The 17456-nt window shown below is 39.5% G+C and overlaps 1 protein-coding gene and 1 non-coding gene across 2 annotated transcripts in view; one reads left to right on the top strand and one right to left on the bottom strand.

Annotated features, from left to right (window-relative positions):
* The window catches only part of ITPR2 (inositol 1,4,5-trisphosphate receptor type 2), a 482247-nt gene that overhangs the window by 99135 nt on the left and 365656 nt on the right, over window positions 1-17456 (top strand). The window contains exons 3-9 of the mRNA XM_003792467.3: window positions 1748-1863; window positions 2653-2739; window positions 4774-4932; window positions 10591-10689; window positions 10991-11074; window positions 11354-11500; window positions 16515-16610. Coding sequence (XP_003792515.1) covers window positions 1748-1863; window positions 2653-2739; window positions 4774-4932; window positions 10591-10689; window positions 10991-11074; window positions 11354-11500; window positions 16515-16610 — 788 coding nt within the window. The remainder of the gene's footprint in view (window positions 1-1747; window positions 1864-2652; window positions 2740-4773; window positions 4933-10590; window positions 10690-10990; window positions 11075-11353; window positions 11501-16514; window positions 16611-17456) is intronic.
* Window positions 1046-1182, bottom strand: LOC111726230. Its single transcript, XR_002774056.1, has one exon. It is a non-coding gene; the product is annotated as a small nucleolar RNA SNORA2/SNORA34 family (small nucleolar RNA).

Genomic DNA, 17456 nt, shown 5'->3' with positions numbered 1-17456 from the left:
AATTTTCTATATCCCTACTCCTTTATCATAGAATACTAGGCATTGACCTTTATTCTAGATAATAATTTGCTCCACAAGCATACAAAATCATGTGCATATGGAGAAATTGTTTAGTTCTTCCATTTGCCTCATTAAAAAGAAAATACATATTTTTCTTTTCAACTTAAAGGTATCACTGACTATAATACATAGTATTCTGCTATGATTTCCTATCTTGATGTTTGGTAGTAGAGTTAGGACTATAATCTTCATTTTTTTATTTGTTGGTTTTTGTTTTCTTTTGCTTCATTTTTCCATCGTATCTTGCTGCCTCTCAACTTGCCATACCATATTCACCCAAGTATTTGGAAACCTAGGGAATGACTGACTCTAATCGTGGGCTGGGATTGTTTCTACTTCCCGCATCACTTTGGCCGTCTAAGATAGTACCACACGTATGTATCAGTTTTGCAGGTGGATAAGGCAGTGCACATCAAGAAGCGCATCCACTTTCTAAGACCAGATCCCTCACTATGATCAGCAAATGCCTTGTAATACAACAATTATATTGGTTTGACTTCTTTTTTTTTTTCATCTTTTTATTTTGGGTGAAACCCCACAGTAATTTGGGGGAGCTGTAATTAAGATTTAACAGCATTGGCTCGGCGCCTGTGGCTCAAGCGGCTAAGGTGCCAGCCACATACACCCAAGGTGGCGGGTTCGAATCCCTCCGGGCCCTCCTAACAACAATGACGGCTGCAACCAAAAAATAGCCGGGCTTTGTGGCAGGCGCCTGTGGTCCCAGCTACTTGGGAGGCTGAGGCGGGAGACTCGCTTGAGCCCAGGAGTTGGAGGTTGCTGTGAGCATGATGCCATGGCACTCTACCCAGCGGGATAGCTTGAGGCTCTGTCTCAAAAAATAAAAAAAGATTTAACAGCATTATAATTCTAATGAATAACTTAAATATCCTGTTGAGATAAATATAATAATATTTTGTGGATATATTGAAACCCTAATATTAAGACTACAAATCAATACTAGCCTACATCTATCACCGATGACTCCTACGGTTTCCTTCTAATGAATTGACCATTACATTTCCAAAGTTCTGAAATGGCCAACAGACCATAGAAAGGTAATTCTTTAGGCTCCTGCTTGAAACCAACAGCTTCAGCGAACTGCTGGCCTTGATTCAGGGCCAATGGGTTTGGCTTCTTTATAAATAATACTGGCCATAGTATTCTTTAAAAAAATTACATGAGGCTGAGTGGGGTGGCTTGCACCTGTAATCCTGGCACTCTGGGAAGCAGAGGAGGGTGCATTGCTGAAGCTCAGGAGTTCAAGACCAGCCTGAGCAAGAGCAAGACCTCTCTCTCTACTAAAAATAGAAAAAAATTAGCTGGTGTTATGTTGGGCTCCTGTAGTCCCAGCTACTCTGGAAGGTGAGGCAGGAGGATTGCTTTACCATGAGCTTTGATGACACCATGGCACCATGGCACTGTATGTAGGGTGACAGAGTAAGACTCTGTCCCAAAAAAGAATTTAAAATTAAAAAAAAAATACACGCATGAAGAAAGGTATATTTTAACTGAGTCTAAATATTTACTTGAAAAGTATGTTGTGGAGCAAATTTAAGAATGGGCTGGAGGATGGACTAAATGTTCTTTATACACAGGGATTTCAAGATTCGAAAAGTAGCCTATAAGGGAAATCTAAGAAGTGCCGGTAGCCGTAGTTACAGTATTTTTGTTTGTTGTTCTGTTGTAGACTGCCTTTTCAAGGTGTGCCCTATGAACCGATATTCTGCCCAGAAGCAATACTGGAAAGCCAAGCAGGCCAAACAAGGGAACCACACCGAGGCAGCCTTGCTGAAGAAGCTGCAGGTGAGGGCCGGGCTCCGTGAGTCTGACTTAGGCTAGAGCGTGAACACAATCACAAAAGATGGATTTGTGGCTTTCTAGCTTTGTGACTTCACCTAGTACACAGAGACTCAGAGTAGAGCTGGCAACACATTGACGTTTAGGAAGGACTTTTAAGTAATAGGGTGTGACCACTTATTTCCTGGCATGTAGGTAGCACATTACTGCTGCATTATTTTAGGGTGTGCCAGAATAATTCAAAGCCTCACATTAAAATCTAAATCAATTCAGAATCTCTGTATTAAATCCAGTTACATGTCACTTGACAAAATGCTTAATTTTTTTCCCTCAGAGGTTATGGAAAAAATATTGCAAGACCATTGTTTCAGGTTAGGCTTTGTATAAATTTGATAGCACTTAATTTTGCATCATTCAAGTTCCTTTTAGAGTTGGAAACTTTGAGACTTTTGAAATTCACCTGCTATCCTGGTTGGGTTTTTTGGTGCAACATTTCTTTTTGAACTAATTTTATAAGACCAAAAAGCCTAGTACTGTTCTGAAATTTCCAACATAAATGTGGCCCAAGATTTTTTAGGCTGTATTTCAGCATAAATTAAGAAATGGTCACACTATATTATAATCATTTAATTATTGCTCCCTTCCGTTCTTTCTCTCCAAGTAACAAGAGTAAATCTACCACCTTATTTTATTTCTAGTAATAGTCTTTGATCCTAAAAAATATATTTTTTTTGGTCAGATATTGTACTTTCTTTGATATGTTTCCATACTGAATATTTGATAATCTTCTTATAGCACGCTGCAGAACTGGAACAAAAACAAAATGAATCAGAGAATAAGAAACTGCTGGGAGAAATTGTGAAATACAGTAATGTTATACAAGTAAGTCTCTCTTTCTCTTAATTGAGGTGATTATTAGATGAGTAGGAATGCCAGACTACATTAAAGTTGTGAGATACAATAGTTTTTTTCTTTGGTGGTGATTGTATATACTGTAATATATTCAGTTGATATTCAGGGTACTTATTAAGTCTGATAGATACACATGAATAAGTAATCTTATCTGTATGTATGCACAGGTTATTATATCAAAAGGAAGAAGATGGGGGAACAGTTCCTAAAGGCCTATAATAAAATAGTTCTTTGGATTATTGGGACTGATGTTTAACATATGGAGCTTTGTCTTTTTATTTCGCAGAAAGAGGAAAGTTTTCAAGTTGTATTTTTAGGTGGACGTGGTCCCTGAATTGTTATTAGAAGTTCTTCTGTTTCAATTAGTATGCACGCTCTGATTTATCTCAGCTGCATTCCTTTCCTGTGTTTCATGTAGATCTTTTTAGCTTTTTACTTGGTTATTTGTTAATATATGCCCCACCTAGTTCCAAAAAGAATGTAAGACATTTTCCAAAATACATGCCACAGAACAAAATAAAATAGAAATGAGTGAGTATATTGGGGCAAAGGGAAAATGAAGTTTGGACAAGTAAGCTGAAGTCAGGGGTGGAGAATGTCAAGTCTGGAAAACTTTGTCTCGAAGTCATTTTATTGCCCCCTTAGCCATAGAGAAATGTAGTACATTACAGCATTGGTCTTGGGGGGGCCATACATAGTGCCAAATCGGAGGTCTAGAAGCACAGCTGTTCCCAGGAATAGGACTGGGGAAGTGTTTCTTCTGTGTCCTTCATAAAGAGGACACTGTTTAATGTAGTAAACAATAGCCTTAACTTCCTTACAGTAAATACTACAATGAAGTGTTTCATAGAGCTGGTTTTAAAAATAATATCTGCTGATATTTTGTTATTGGCCAGTGGCAAAATTTCAGGACACAAGGCAGTCAGAGTTCCCTGATGAGATAAGATGAGAGAAGCTGGGTCTCTAGCTTCCTGGATGTGTGACTTAATCTAATGATAGATAATGTGATGGCTGCAGCATGAGTGGGCTGCATGTCCCTTGGACAATCCTCCATAAATAGTTTCTCTTAACTTAGTTTTGATTAATATGAAGTGTCAGCAAGTGGCGCTTATGTTCCTTGTCAAGTGCCTGGTGTGAAGTTGTTTGCCTGGTGGGTTAGGGACTGAGCCACGTGCTTTAACATAGTGGATTATGACGGGGTGTGCCCATGACACTTTCCATTGGTTTATGGTAACATGGGAAGCATGGGAAGGGTATGATAATGAGCTTTTCAAAAAGCTGATTTTTTTTCCTATTAAAGAACTGCCCTTTATTTTGAGATAATTTCTTATATGGCAGGTACTGAAATTACCATTCATTTTTGAAATGATTGTAATCATAAATGGGAGGGTTATTTTGTTTTGGTTTCCCCGCTGTGTGGAATCATGTTTTGGTAAAATTTTGTTCATGGGATAAAACAAAATCTGAGAAATGGTTCTTTTACACTCATCTATACGATGAGGGGGTCAGCATCCTCTGGCAGATGTTGTAAGAACCCATCCAGGACATGTGGCCTGCCTCCTTACAGAGGAAGAAGTAGGGCTGGCTGTGGGCAGGGCGCTTAGTAACACTAAGTGGGTTCAGGCACTGTTGTAGTTTCTTGGTTTTTCTTTAGCCTCATCTGTATTTGTGACTGATACAGTTTAGGGAGCTTCCAGGTCTCCTTTGGGAAGTCTAGTTTCATTCTGTTATGTGTCAGTAGGTGATTATCATTCAGCGGTGCCCCTGGTTTGTTTTCCTACACGCCCACTACATTCTGTAGCAGATCTGGGAGTGGAGGTGAGGAGGAACCCACAGAAAGTTAAGTCAGAAAGATGATGAACGTGGAGTCTGAAAACAGCTCCTTTTAAAAATCTCCACCTCAAGCTGTATTATGTGGATATCATATATGTATAAATTTATATGTAAATGCGATTAACAGGAGCCCAAAGAATAAAGGTTATAATCCCTGTCTTTTCCCTACAGCTACTGCATATAAAAAGCAACAAATACCTGACTGTCAACAAGAGATTACCCGCTTTGCTGGAGAAGAATGCCATGCGTGTGTCCTTGGATGCTGCGGGAAATGAAGGGTCTTGGTTTTATATTCATCCCTTCTGGAAGCTGCGAAGCGAGGGTGACAATGTATGTAAATAGAAAACTAAGAGGGAAATAGTGGGTTCATAAAGAAAATAATTTTTAATAAGTAAAATAATCCAGAAAGCACAAAGAAAGAAAATATAGTCTTTAATCAATGTTATTTTTAGGTTAATATCTTTGCTAGGTTAAATGCATTGATTTATCGTACAAATTGTGCTCGGAAATCACCAAAGGCAAAGTTCAGATTAATAGAAAATCATCTTCCAACTAGAATTTGTGCAAAAGAACGTAAGCATTCTTAGTATTGGCTCAGACTTGTAGAAGAGATGTAGAATTTACTTTATTACCTCATCAGGATGGAGGATGGTTGTAAGGAAAAAGAGCCATGTGTAGGAAATAGTGTCTGCCCTGTTGAATTAATAGGGCGACACTGTGAACTGGGACAGTATTCCATCTCCTGGCTCTTTGCCAGCTGCTTACAGTCTGTAAGCCGTAATTGGTAAGTAATGCATGAGGAACTGTAGGAAGCGGCATCTTTTCTTTGATGACAGTCATATTTAAAATGCATTGGGGAATATGTGCATTTTGTCATGTAAATTTTAGAAGTTGGGAATATTTTCTGTTCCTTTATAGAGAAAAAAATCATGGAAAATGATTCCATAGGATCAATAGTTGGATTTTTTTTTGGTATGTAATCAAATATCAGATGATAGCACATAGGAGATACTCAATAATTGCTGGTTGACACTGAAGAACTTTTGTAAATAGTGTACCTTATAAGTATGGGGTCAAGTGAGCAATAGTTGAGATTAAAAAAAATTAACGTGAATTTAAAGCAGTAGAAAAGTGTAATCATTCCGATGGCGTTTTCTTAGTAAATACATGGATTATATTTTAAGTGTGTTATATTATAGAATATTTCTTGTCTTAGAAATGTCTTCTTTTTATAGTGAGTTTATTTTTTCCAGTGAATTTTGAAGTACAAATTCAATTCCACAGGATGCAAGCTTCATGATTTAATTTGGTTAATAAATTATCTGGGGATCCCTTCCTTAGGTAAGGTTTGGGAGAAGCATGGCATGCAGAAATGTGATGCACTTTATGTCTTGTGTTGGTTGGATTCTGTAAAAAGAAAAATAAATCTGACTTTTTTTTTGTTTTTGCATCAAGTGATGTGTGCTGTGAGAGCATGATTTGTGGGTAGTTAATTACAATCAACTCTCAACTCTTCAGGGACTGATGATGCAGCTTGTGAGCACACCTGTGTCTTTGGGTGCACTTTCTGGCAAAGCCTGTTAACCTCCCCAGCCCTCCATGGAGTCGTGGGCTGTCTGTAGGTGACCCATGAAAATTAAACACCAGAACAAACAAAATCTGAGCTGAAGGCATGCAGTGAAGTGATTGAATAAATTGGGCCCTTCAGATTAGCTGTGGATTTTATTAATTTATTGTATCTCTTTATTTATTTATCCTATCTATTCTTTTCCCTGCTCCTAAATCACTTTACAGAGTCAATAGAGAGTTGAATGTAATGAACTATTGCAAATAATTAGTTGTTCTGGAGAAACAAAACAAAGCCTATCGCTCAGACACTCAGTCTCGGTGAAAATCGACAATGTAATTGTTAAATGCAATATAAGAGCTCTCCTTATCTAGATGTGTTCCATAAAGCATGGCCAAAACAACCGTCCACACTGCTTTTTGCTGAAACGGCCCACTGTTTCTTTTTGCCGCTGTGTAGCTTTTGTGTATTGCTGTGAAAGCGTAAGCACACACACAGCCCTGAACTGGCCACATAAGTAATTGTACTGCAATACTCATTTTCTTCCCTAAAAATGGATAGCATTTTTCTAAAATATAAATCTACTGTCATTTGTTGAAGGCAGTTGGAAATGCTGTCACTTTATAACAGGTAGTTCAATTACTACTTATTTTCCTTAAAAGCACATTAAATGAAAAAGAGAAAATTGAAAAATTTAGAAGACTTTTAAGATGATATTTTACTATTTAGTGATAATTATGTTACCATTTAGGTTATAAGTATTCGAGACATTCTGTGACTCAAATGAAATGTGGGAATGAGGCTGATTATAGCTAGTCTGGGAGAGCGCTTTTGTGATATGGTTTGTGTAATTGTGGGATGAACGGCTTCAGGGGAAGAGCAGAGTCATGGGTCTCTCAGCTTCCAACTGTGTAGAATGTCCTTGGATGCTGTTGGACTGCTGGAAAGTCACTGGGGACAACCAAGAGCAGAGAACATAAATATTTTATTTTCATTTGTCTTCCCGTGATTGAGTAGTTAATTTTTCATTTTCAATTTTGACCTAGAGAAAATCCATATCCAAAAAAAGATATGGCTTCTTTACCTTGATGGTGGGTTTTAAAAGTGAAAAAAGCCCAGACATTCTTTAAATCAACAGAAAATGTTAACTACTGGGGAAGGAAACTCTTCAAATAGCAAGTAGATTTTGTTATTTAAAAAAAAACGGAGGTGAAACTAGATAGAACCCTGGTGTTTTGGTTCCTGCTGTGGTGTTCTTTTCACCATATCAGGTGCCACTTCAGAAGAAAGGTGCCCGCTAGTGGCATTGTACTGTGCATTCCTCTTTATTTTTAGCAGAATCCCAGCTTGAATCTTACGGGTTTTACACCAAATTAACAGAAATGCTTTTGGAATTGCAATTAAAAAAAAAAAAAAAAAAGATGTTCATGCACTTGAGGGGCTATAATGGCTGATCCTAGGATGTGGCAGAAAATGATTTCAGCCTGATATTCTTTATTAAATTTACGACTTCTTAGGAAGCATCTGAGCTTCTGTGTGGAACAGGCCCCATGATGCACTATTCTGAAGATATTACCAAGTTCCATATTTGCCAAGTTATCTAGTAAGGTGTGAATTCTCTCTGAAGAGGGACTATTTCTTATACGCTTTTATTTTCCTTTGGGCACCTCTTAATGTTCTTTTTTAAAAATTTTTTTGAGACAGAGTTTCACTATGTTGCCCTTGGTAGAGTGCTGTTGCATCACAGCTCACAGCAACCTCAAACTCTTGGGCTTAAGAGATTCTCAGCCTCCTAGGTAGCTGGGACTACAGACGCCCACCACCACACCCGGCTATTTTTTTGTTGCTGTTGTCATTGTTGTTTAGCAGGCCCCGGCCGAGTTCAAACCCGCCAGCCTCAGTGCATGTGGCTGATGCCGTAACCACTATGGGTGCCAAGCCACTTAATGTTCTTTTCATTTCACATGATTGGCATCTTGTCCATATCATTTGCAGGTTTTATTCGGCTTGGTTAGGCAGGGTGGTCATTGTCAAGAACAGTGAGGACCTGAAGATCAGTGAATTAAAGTAAGATTTTACTTATGAATGCTGTTCTCATGAACCCGTGGGAACTGTTTCATTGACATCAAGGAACGTTTTTGCTCTATGGCTGACCTCTCAAAAATATGTAAGACTTTATGGGTTGAGTAAATATAATATGCAGATTGACCCAAAATTTTACCCACAGCTATGGTAAAATAGTATGACTTAGAATAGTGACTATAGGCACCACCATGAGTATTTGTTGTATTGGAAGGACATAGTTACAACACATCATTATGTTTAGCAATATTTGATATGGTACATGTGAGAATGAAATAGTACTATTATTCATCAAGAAAGTGGAAGACCAGATATAAAACTGGCAGAATGTGGTGTCAAGCCCTCGGTAATTTATGGTGTGTGGATGACTGCTCAGGTCTCTACGTGGCTCTGCAACTTGGAGCTGCCTTAGTGTCATGGATGATAACACATGTTTTTTGGGGGGATAGGGAGTTGGAAGCTTATGTCATGCTGCTTTTATTTGTTTTTGTTTATAATTTAATTTTGCAAAAGAGGTACCAGTTCTTGGTTCAAAGATAGAAAACAGTATGAAGATACATTGTGAAGAGTCTCTCTCTCACCCTTTCCCCATTCTGTCCAGTTCCAGCTTCCCTAGCTGACCACTGGAGAGATTTCTTTGTGCATGCACTCCTAGTCTCTTCCTCTCATTTTTTACACAAAAGATAGCATCCTGTATGCCTTGCTGTGCTCCTTCGTTTTTTTGCTTAACACGGTTCCTTAATGATCTTTCCTTATCTGCATATAGAGAGCTTACGCGATGAATTTGAGCCACAGCATCGGACATGGAAGGTAGGGTGATGGATAGAGACTATCCAGCCCCCAAAGCAGAAGGTATTTCAGCCAACCAAATAATAGCTTTCCTTTATTTGCTCAGTAAGCTCGAGGTTTCTTTGTTTCAATCTCTAGATACAGCTGGTGACGACAGCACTGGATGTAGCTTTCTCTGCGTCCATATCATGGATCATCTGGTAGTGAAAATATGAAATGATATGTTTTAAAGTTCAGGTCTAGATTAAGATAACAGCACATGGAGAAGTTCTGTTTACTCATATTGACTGAGTCATAATTTGCTTTTCATTAATTCACCCAATTAATCTATTCAAATATTTAATTGGTATAACATATGCAAGGAGAGGGTTTGGTTTTAATTTCTGAGATGGTGATCAATTCTGTAATTAACTGTAAGTACTACAGTTATATAGCCTCTGAAGAAATTTATCAACAGAAGTAACTTCAGTAATTAAAATTAAAATGTTCATTATCATCATTAAGAAAGGATAACTCCACTTCTGCACAAGTTGAGTTATGAATAAAACTACTTGAAGATGAAGTAGACATTGGTGTGATGGCATAAATAGAAAATCAATTTAGACTGAAACTTCTTTAGAACACTTTTCCCATAACCAATTTTCATTTTAATTTAAAAATGAACACCATGTTTAAGGAGCAGTATAATTTTTGGATGTTTAAAATAAGTGTGAACCAGGGTGGCGCCTGTGATCAGTGGGTAGGGTGCCACAACTTGGGTATTTCGGTGGTCGGTTCACCCAGCCAAACTGCAACAAAAAAATAGCCGGAAATTGTGGCAGGTGCCTGTAGTCCCAGTTACTCGGGAGGCTGAGGCAAGAGAATCGCCTAAGCCCAGGAGTTGGAAGTTGCTGTGAGCTGTGTGATGCCACAGCACTCTACGGAGGGTGATAAAGTGAGAGTCTGTCTCTACAAAAAAAAAAAAAGTGTGACCCAAATGTTCAAGGTCCAAACAAAAACATGTTTCTGCAAGGTTACCTAATCCTATCTTTTTTGAACCTAGATGATATCAGAATTTTTAACACATTACTGAGATTGTGGAAGATCGCATTGACCACGCTTATCTCTTATTGCAAAGCTAATAAAAGCATATGCCATTTTCTAGTTGTCCTTAAAGTGGTTCTGATATTTGGGTAGATTGCTCATTGTGGTGGCAAATGCACTAACTCTCTCTATCTCTGCTATGCTTGTGGCCTAAGACCTCATGCGGAGTGATTATGACCTGTTCATTGACTTTAAGGAGGCTCTAATTGAAATGGGAGACTGAAAAAGATCTGAACTAGCTTTATGAAACCAGATGGATAAGGCACCATGGAGCACGATTATATGGTCATTTATTAGAAGATATTTTACCTCAAAGAGAAAAAAGAATTGAACTAAAATTTGTATGGGTGATAAAAGAACCAGATGTCAGGTCAATAATGTGAACTCCTGTGCAGTTATTTTTAGCTTCACACACAACACCAAAGATCCATGCAGTGTCTCAATTGCAATTTATCTCTGATTCCTAGATTGTTGTAGGAGATAAAGTTGTTTTGATGCCCGTGAATGCAGGACAGCCACTGCATGCCAGCAACATAGAACTTCTTGACAACCCAGGGTGTAAAGAGGTAAGTTCAAGAGGAAAGGGAATGAATTTTTTAATTTTTCGACAGAGAGGGAAGAAAAGGCATATGGTTTCTTTCATTTTCAGGAGTAGAATCGCAGTTATTCTAATTAATATTCCTAAAGTCCTTGTAGATAACAATTAACCATTGCCATTTTTGGATGGTCTTAGAAGATATTTGTATTGGGTTACATGTCTCATTGTCCAAAGTTGCTGTTTTTCTTCTCTTACTAGTTAAAGGACTAACTTCCAGTTGTCCTATGGAGTCCATGGTTGTATGACTCTTAACATTTCTTCATTAATAGGTGAATGCTGTTAATTGCAACACGAGCTGGAAAATTACTTTATTCATGAAATATAGTTCCTACCGAGAGGATGTTTTAAAAGGAGTAAGTATGTGCTACCCTGAAAGAAGTGAAGGTGGTCTCACTGAAATTCTAGATGCAAAACTTATGTATTTACTGGGGTTTATAATTTAGAAAGCTTAATACTCACTGAATGTTTTTCTGAGTCTCCCCCACCAAATATTTTGAAATGTATAGATAATCATGAAAAACCAGATAGCTGGCAGAAGGGCCCTAAGTATCAGAACCAGAAAGAGACACCTGCTTCTCATGTTGGTTCCCATGGTGGTTGGAAATAGAGCATCTCTTGACCTTTTCTTCTAGGGTGACGTTGTTAGATTGTTTCATGCAGAACAAGAGAAGTTTTTGACTTGTGATGAATATGAGAAAAAACAGCATATTTTCCTTCGGACAACCTTGCGCCAATCAGCAACTTCTGCCACCAGTTCTAAAGCACTCTGGGAAATAGAGGTGTGTAAATATATGTCTTGTTTTGTTTTTGTGTTTTTGCTTTTAACCAGTATTTAAAGCAAAAAGATAAGACTCACTAGGCCGGTTGTTTATTGTTTCAGGCATCATTTGTGATAGACCTGTAAAGCAGAATAACATTTGTGAACCAGCTTAGATCCCTTCATCTCTGTGAACCAGTTTGAAAGGAATGACTTCTTTCTCCTGTCTTGTCTGTGGTGTGTCTCCTTCTGTCTCTCTCTGTCTCTCTCTCTCTGTCTGTGTCTCACACACATCTTTTATAAGGGCATAAGTATGATTTTACTTTAATTGATTGTGAAATGTTGTCGAGAGTGGTCAGTTTACAGGCCATGTGCCTCAAATGGCCTTGGAGTTAAGATAGAATAGTTGAGAAAGGTAGAATAGTTGCCTGGTTTTGAGAGAGGTAGATTCCAGAACTCTACACAGTCACTGAAGAGAACAATGCTAGTTTCTTTTGGGATGACCTTTCTATTGGAATCAGGGGACCCATAGTTAAAAATTATTCATTCTTTAAAAAGTATTTCTTAAATGGGGCAATATGATAGGGTAATAAGAAATTGTAAGCTATGGGCTCGGCGCCTATAGCTCAACCGGCTAAGGCGCCAGCCACATACACCTAAGGTGGCGGGTTCGAATCCCCAGCCCGGACCGACCAAACAACAATGATGGCTGCAACCAAAAAATAGCCGGGCGTTGTGGCGGGCGCCTGTGGTCCCAGCTACTTGGGAGGTGGAGGCAGGAGACTCGCTTGAGCCCAGGAGTTGGAGGTTGCTGTGAGCTGTAATGCCATGGCACTCTGCCCAGGGGGACAGCTTGAGGCTCTGTCTCAGGAAAAAAAAAAAGAAATTGTAAGCTATGGTTTTCTTTTCCTTTCCTTTCTTTTTTTTTTTTTTTTTTGAGACAGTCTGGAGTACAGTGCTGCAATTGTAGGTCACGGTAACCTTAAATGTCTGGGCTTAAGCTGTTCTCTCAACTCAGCTTCCTATGTAGCTGAGGCACCATCACATCTGGCTAATTCCCTCCCCCCGAAATGGGTCTCAGTATGTTGCCAGGCTCAAACTGTCATCTCACTTGGGCCTCTCCCAAAGCACAGGGATTACAGGCATGAGCCACCATTGGATTTTTCTTTAAAAAGTCTTTGTATAGAATGGAGGAGATAAGATATACATAATCACCTATGAATAAGCCAACATCTGTTAAATTCCATTTTGATTTAAGGGCTGTCTAGGTCTATAGCTGTGGTTCTCAACCATTTCAAACCCTTCATATGTCTATTCCCCAACATTTAAAGGCTTATATTTGCAACACTTCCTTTAATATCCTAACAGGAAATTTATAGGTAATGTTACTTATATATTCTGATGATTAAAAAGAGTATAGTTCTAATATAGAGGAGAATTAAAAGGAAAATACTTTTTAATAAAATAATATGTATTTCAACATGTAAATCACTACTGCAGTAGACACTAATATTTATGCCTATCTTGGATAGATATGTTTGGATTTGGGAGAAGTGGTTAAAGAAGAGATCTGAGGATACTCTATGCAAGTACAGTAAAATGAAAAAGTGTAGATAGATGGGGGCCCTTGACTAATTGCTAGAGTTTGGAGATGTAATAAGAGGACAAACTTACTTGCATACTATTATAAAAAGGGAAACAATCATCACTGAAGTGGGGATAACAAGGCAAATTGCAGACTATCGAAATGGAGAAAATGAAGTATAATATTTATGCAAATGAGATAGCCTTATTTATAAATGTTACATCAAAAGAATTTTCTAAGTTATGACATGATTTAGAATAGACATGAAATAGTACAAAAGAACTTATCTTCTGTTTCAGAACCACCACTACCAAAGCTGATAGCACATGAGGCTGCATTAAAACCCTTCCCAAGGCAGGTGGCTCACACCTATAATCCCAGCACTCTGGGAGGCTGAGGCAGGTGGATTGCCTGAGTTCACAGGTTCAAGACCAGCCTGAGCCAAAGTGAGACACTGGCTCTAAAAATTACCGGGTGTCCTGGCAGGCACCTGTAGTCCCAATTGCTTGGAAGGCTGCGGCAAGAGATTGGCTTGGGCGTAAGAGAATGGCTTGAGCCCAAAAGTTCGAGGTTACTGTGAACTGTGATGACACAGCACTCTACTGAGGGCAACAAAGTGAGACTGTCTCCAAAACAAACAAACAAACAAAGAAACAAAAGGAAAAAAATAAAACCTTCCCAGATATCTACCTTCCTTATCAGGATAAGACCCCAACATAACAGGCAACTTTAAAATAAATGCATAATGAAAGCATGCATTTTCATACCATATATTTCTTATTGTTTTCCAAAAACTTAAAAAACGTGGGGATAGCAGTAAGATGAAAGGAATTCCCTGCATTTCGTGTGTCTCTGCCCTATTTAACATTTCTTCATTAATAGGTGAATTAATGAAGTCTGGTTCTAAGTCTGCTAAAAGGAGCTTTGAAAATTCTCTCGTTTATTTGCTTTCAGTTTTATAGCTTTTGCTGCACCCATACCACTGCTCTGAAACTCCTTGGGTCAGAATGCGTGGTTAGAAATGCTGTGATATGCTGAATAGTCAGAAGAGGGAATGAATAAGTGGCTCAATAATTTTGAGATAATGTCTTTACTTCATTTAAACTTCCTTCTCCAGAGTGAATTTCTTTTATTTCTTTTAAAGTACTGCACCTTTCATACAACTTGATGTAAACATGCTTTTGTTTGGTTATGTACTGAAGTCTTACTACTTCATACCTGGGGTGGGTTTGTTTCTGTAGGAGATTTGAAAGACGTGGGCGGCAGGACGTTTCTCTCCTGTGTGCTGTGACAGTCAGGCTTTGGGCAGGAGGGCTGAGTGTCGTGCTCAGTGTGGGCATCAGGTACTTCAAGCAGAGAGGTGTTTAATAGCCGGGGGGGGGGGCTGGAGGGGGAGACCTAGAAGACCAGGGGATGTGGGCTTGTGTGAAGGAGCTGCCACTCTGAGGCTACAGGTCTCCATTCACAAGGTGTGGGGTTCTCACCCATCCCAACCGATGGAGCCTGCACTTGTCCTGCACAGCTGTCACCACTGTCACTGCAGCCAAGTGAGGAGCCTCCCTCCCGCCTTCCTCTGCTTTCCACTCTGGTGGAAAGGCCCTCAGAACCCCACTGGGTGAGGCTTCCAGCCCCCGTGTTAGAGGAGCACTTAGATAGATGGGTGTTAGGTCCTGAGGGCCACGCACAGGCTGGACTTCCCTGCGAGTCGCAGGTCATAGGATGATTTGGCCACTGTGTGTTAGACACCAATAGCATCCCCCTAAAGTCCTAGTGAGAAATGAAAACACTCTCCCACCCTTCCAAACCTCCAAAATGTCCCCGAGGGCATTGTACTGCCATTGCTAGACTTATTAATATAGATGAGAGTATTTCTTAGTCTGGGATCTATGGTAGCTTCAGGCTGTTAACATACAAAGTGTGTGTGTACATGTGCGTGCATATGTGTATGTATGTGTGTATGTGTGCATGCCTGTGTGTATGTGTGCGTGCATGTGTGTACATGTGCGGGCATATGTGTATGTGTGCGTGCATATGCGTATGTGTGCGCATGTTTGTGTGTGCGCGCATGTGTATGTGTGCGTGCATGTGTGTATGTGTGCATGCATATGTGTGTGTGTGTGTGCATGTGTGTACGTGTACATGCGTGTGGAAGACAAGCAATAGATTTTATAGATTCTTAAAGCTATCTCTCCTTCAAAGGAGTACAAGTTCAAATATTGACCAGATCCTAGTGGCTGGTGTGATTAGCAAAGGATTTGTAGAAGTTTGATTTGAAAACTGATCCTTGAAGAATGGGCAGGTTTTTGGCCATAGAGGGAACATTTTGTAAGACTTCAGGCACTTTGGAGTATTTTCATAAGGGGAGACATAGCAACTGGAGTCTAGCAAAAGGCATCATGAGAAAGTTAAATACATTAGTGCAAAATCTGAGGCTGCAGCAGGACCCAAAGGGTGTTGGTACTGACAAAAGAAAGGTCATCTGCTGAGGGAGATAATGGAACGTTACCCGTGCACTCCGGTGCGCCTTATGATATTTAATCTTCACCAGAATCCTGTGAGTTAACTCTATTTTGTGCATGAAGAAACCAGGCCAGAAGATGTGTGATGACTTGCTATGATCATACTGCTGTAATTGGCCGAGCGGGGTCAGACATGGTCATCTAAGTGTAAGGCCTGAGCTCTTCTGCTGCCTTGAATGGTGGCACCAGCTGCGTCAGACCTACTGCTTTCAGTCCCAGTGAGCCTGGTGGCTCAGCACTGGGCAAGGCCAATTCAAAGGACAGGGTACTAGTGGTAAAAGTATGTGCGGAAAGGGCCAAAGATTGAGTTAGTTCAGACCTCCAGGCCTCGGTCTTCGCAGTTCTCTCTGCCTGGAATCTCCCCGTCTCCTGCATGCCCGTCTCATCCTTGTCCTCCCGGTTTGGCTGACATGTCATCTCTGAGCTGTGTGCTGATTATCTACCTAAAGTCACCTTCCCTAGTTACTCAGTCATGTGCTCTGTTTGTGTCCTTCCTGGCACTTGTCAAATCTCATTGATTTCTTCGCTGTTTCTCTCTCTTCTCCATTACAGTGAAAGCTCTAGTCTTATCCACTGTGGTGTCCTTCTTGCCTTGAAAAGTACCTGCACATAGTAGGCTCATACTACTATCTGTGGAATGAATGTTTGGATAACAAAAATGGAGGGAAACCTCGTTGTAGTTCCAGTTTTTGTCTTGGAAACATGATTAAGGCTGTATTTGCAGATGTAAGGCATGAGTATCCTGTATGTGCAGTGAATTAACAACTGTTCTAACATGTCTCTTGATCATTTATGGGGAATATTGTTGTTCTGCCACATTGTGTGCTCATGAAAACATAGATTTGACAGGTCAACATGATCACGAAGGCACTACATGTAAACTCTTGCTTGCCAGAAACATGAGTATCATGTTGTCATTGCTCTCTTTGTAGGTGGTTCATCATGACCCATGCCGTGGCGGTGCAGGCCAGTGGAACAGCTTGTTCAGATTTAAACATCTTGCAACTGGAAACTATTTAGCTGCAGAGGTAAGACTCGTGGATATAGCACTATTAAGTCTCCAACTCTGAAGTCGTCAGAAAGGCGATTGGGTTCTTGAGAAGACATTCTACTTGCAGTAACAGTCATGTAAAAAATTTTATTATTGCTTATAATGTTCTGGATTGGCATGTAAATTATTTTGAAAATATGAATATTAGTCAAAGTATTAAAAATGGGAATAACAACATCAGAACCCTGCAGTTGTTACACTGTATGGTCCATGGAATGGAACATCTGATTTGCCTGTGTGTGATGTGGCCTAGAATTTTCTAGTTAGCTTCACTCTTTCAGAATGTCTGCTTTTATCGTTCAAACCATTAGAAAGGAGAGGGTTTTCTTCCTGAGACATTGAACATGTAAAGATCTTTGTATGTGGAATCAGATAGATACAAAGGCTGGGTAGAAATGACAGCGTAGAAGTTATAGAAATGATTTAATTGAAGTTTGGTTATTTAACTTAAAAATGATTGTGAAACTGTTCTTTTCCAGATGTACGAAAATTTTCGTTCATACTACTCTATTCAGTTGTTACTATTTTTTAATTTAGAGAGTTATTCCTTTTTTGAGAGTCAAACCAAAATGCGTTCTTCGAAATTTTCCTACTACTTTTCTAACTATTGGTTTTGGATGTGAGGAAGAGGAAGGAAGGAAGGAGGTGTGGCTGGAGAACTGCTGAGGAAAAAGTGTGGGGCAGGGCGTGGGTTCTGTAGGTCCTACCAGCATGCTGGTCCTTGTCTAAATGGTAGCCTGTAATCATCTTCTCCCTAGTACTTACTTATTCTACATTTTGTTTTATTGACTCTGTCAGTAGGATGCTTCTTTGAATGCAAGGA

This window comes from Otolemur garnettii, unplaced genomic scaffold, assembly GCF_000181295.1.
Source record: "Otolemur garnettii isolate 467f Iridium unplaced genomic scaffold, OtoGar3 scaffold00057, whole genome shotgun sequence".
Lineage (NCBI taxonomy): Eukaryota > Metazoa > Chordata > Mammalia > Primates > Galagidae > Otolemur > Otolemur garnettii.
Note: the sequence above shows the minus strand (reverse complement) of the source record. Positions and strands in the feature narration are given on the sequence as shown.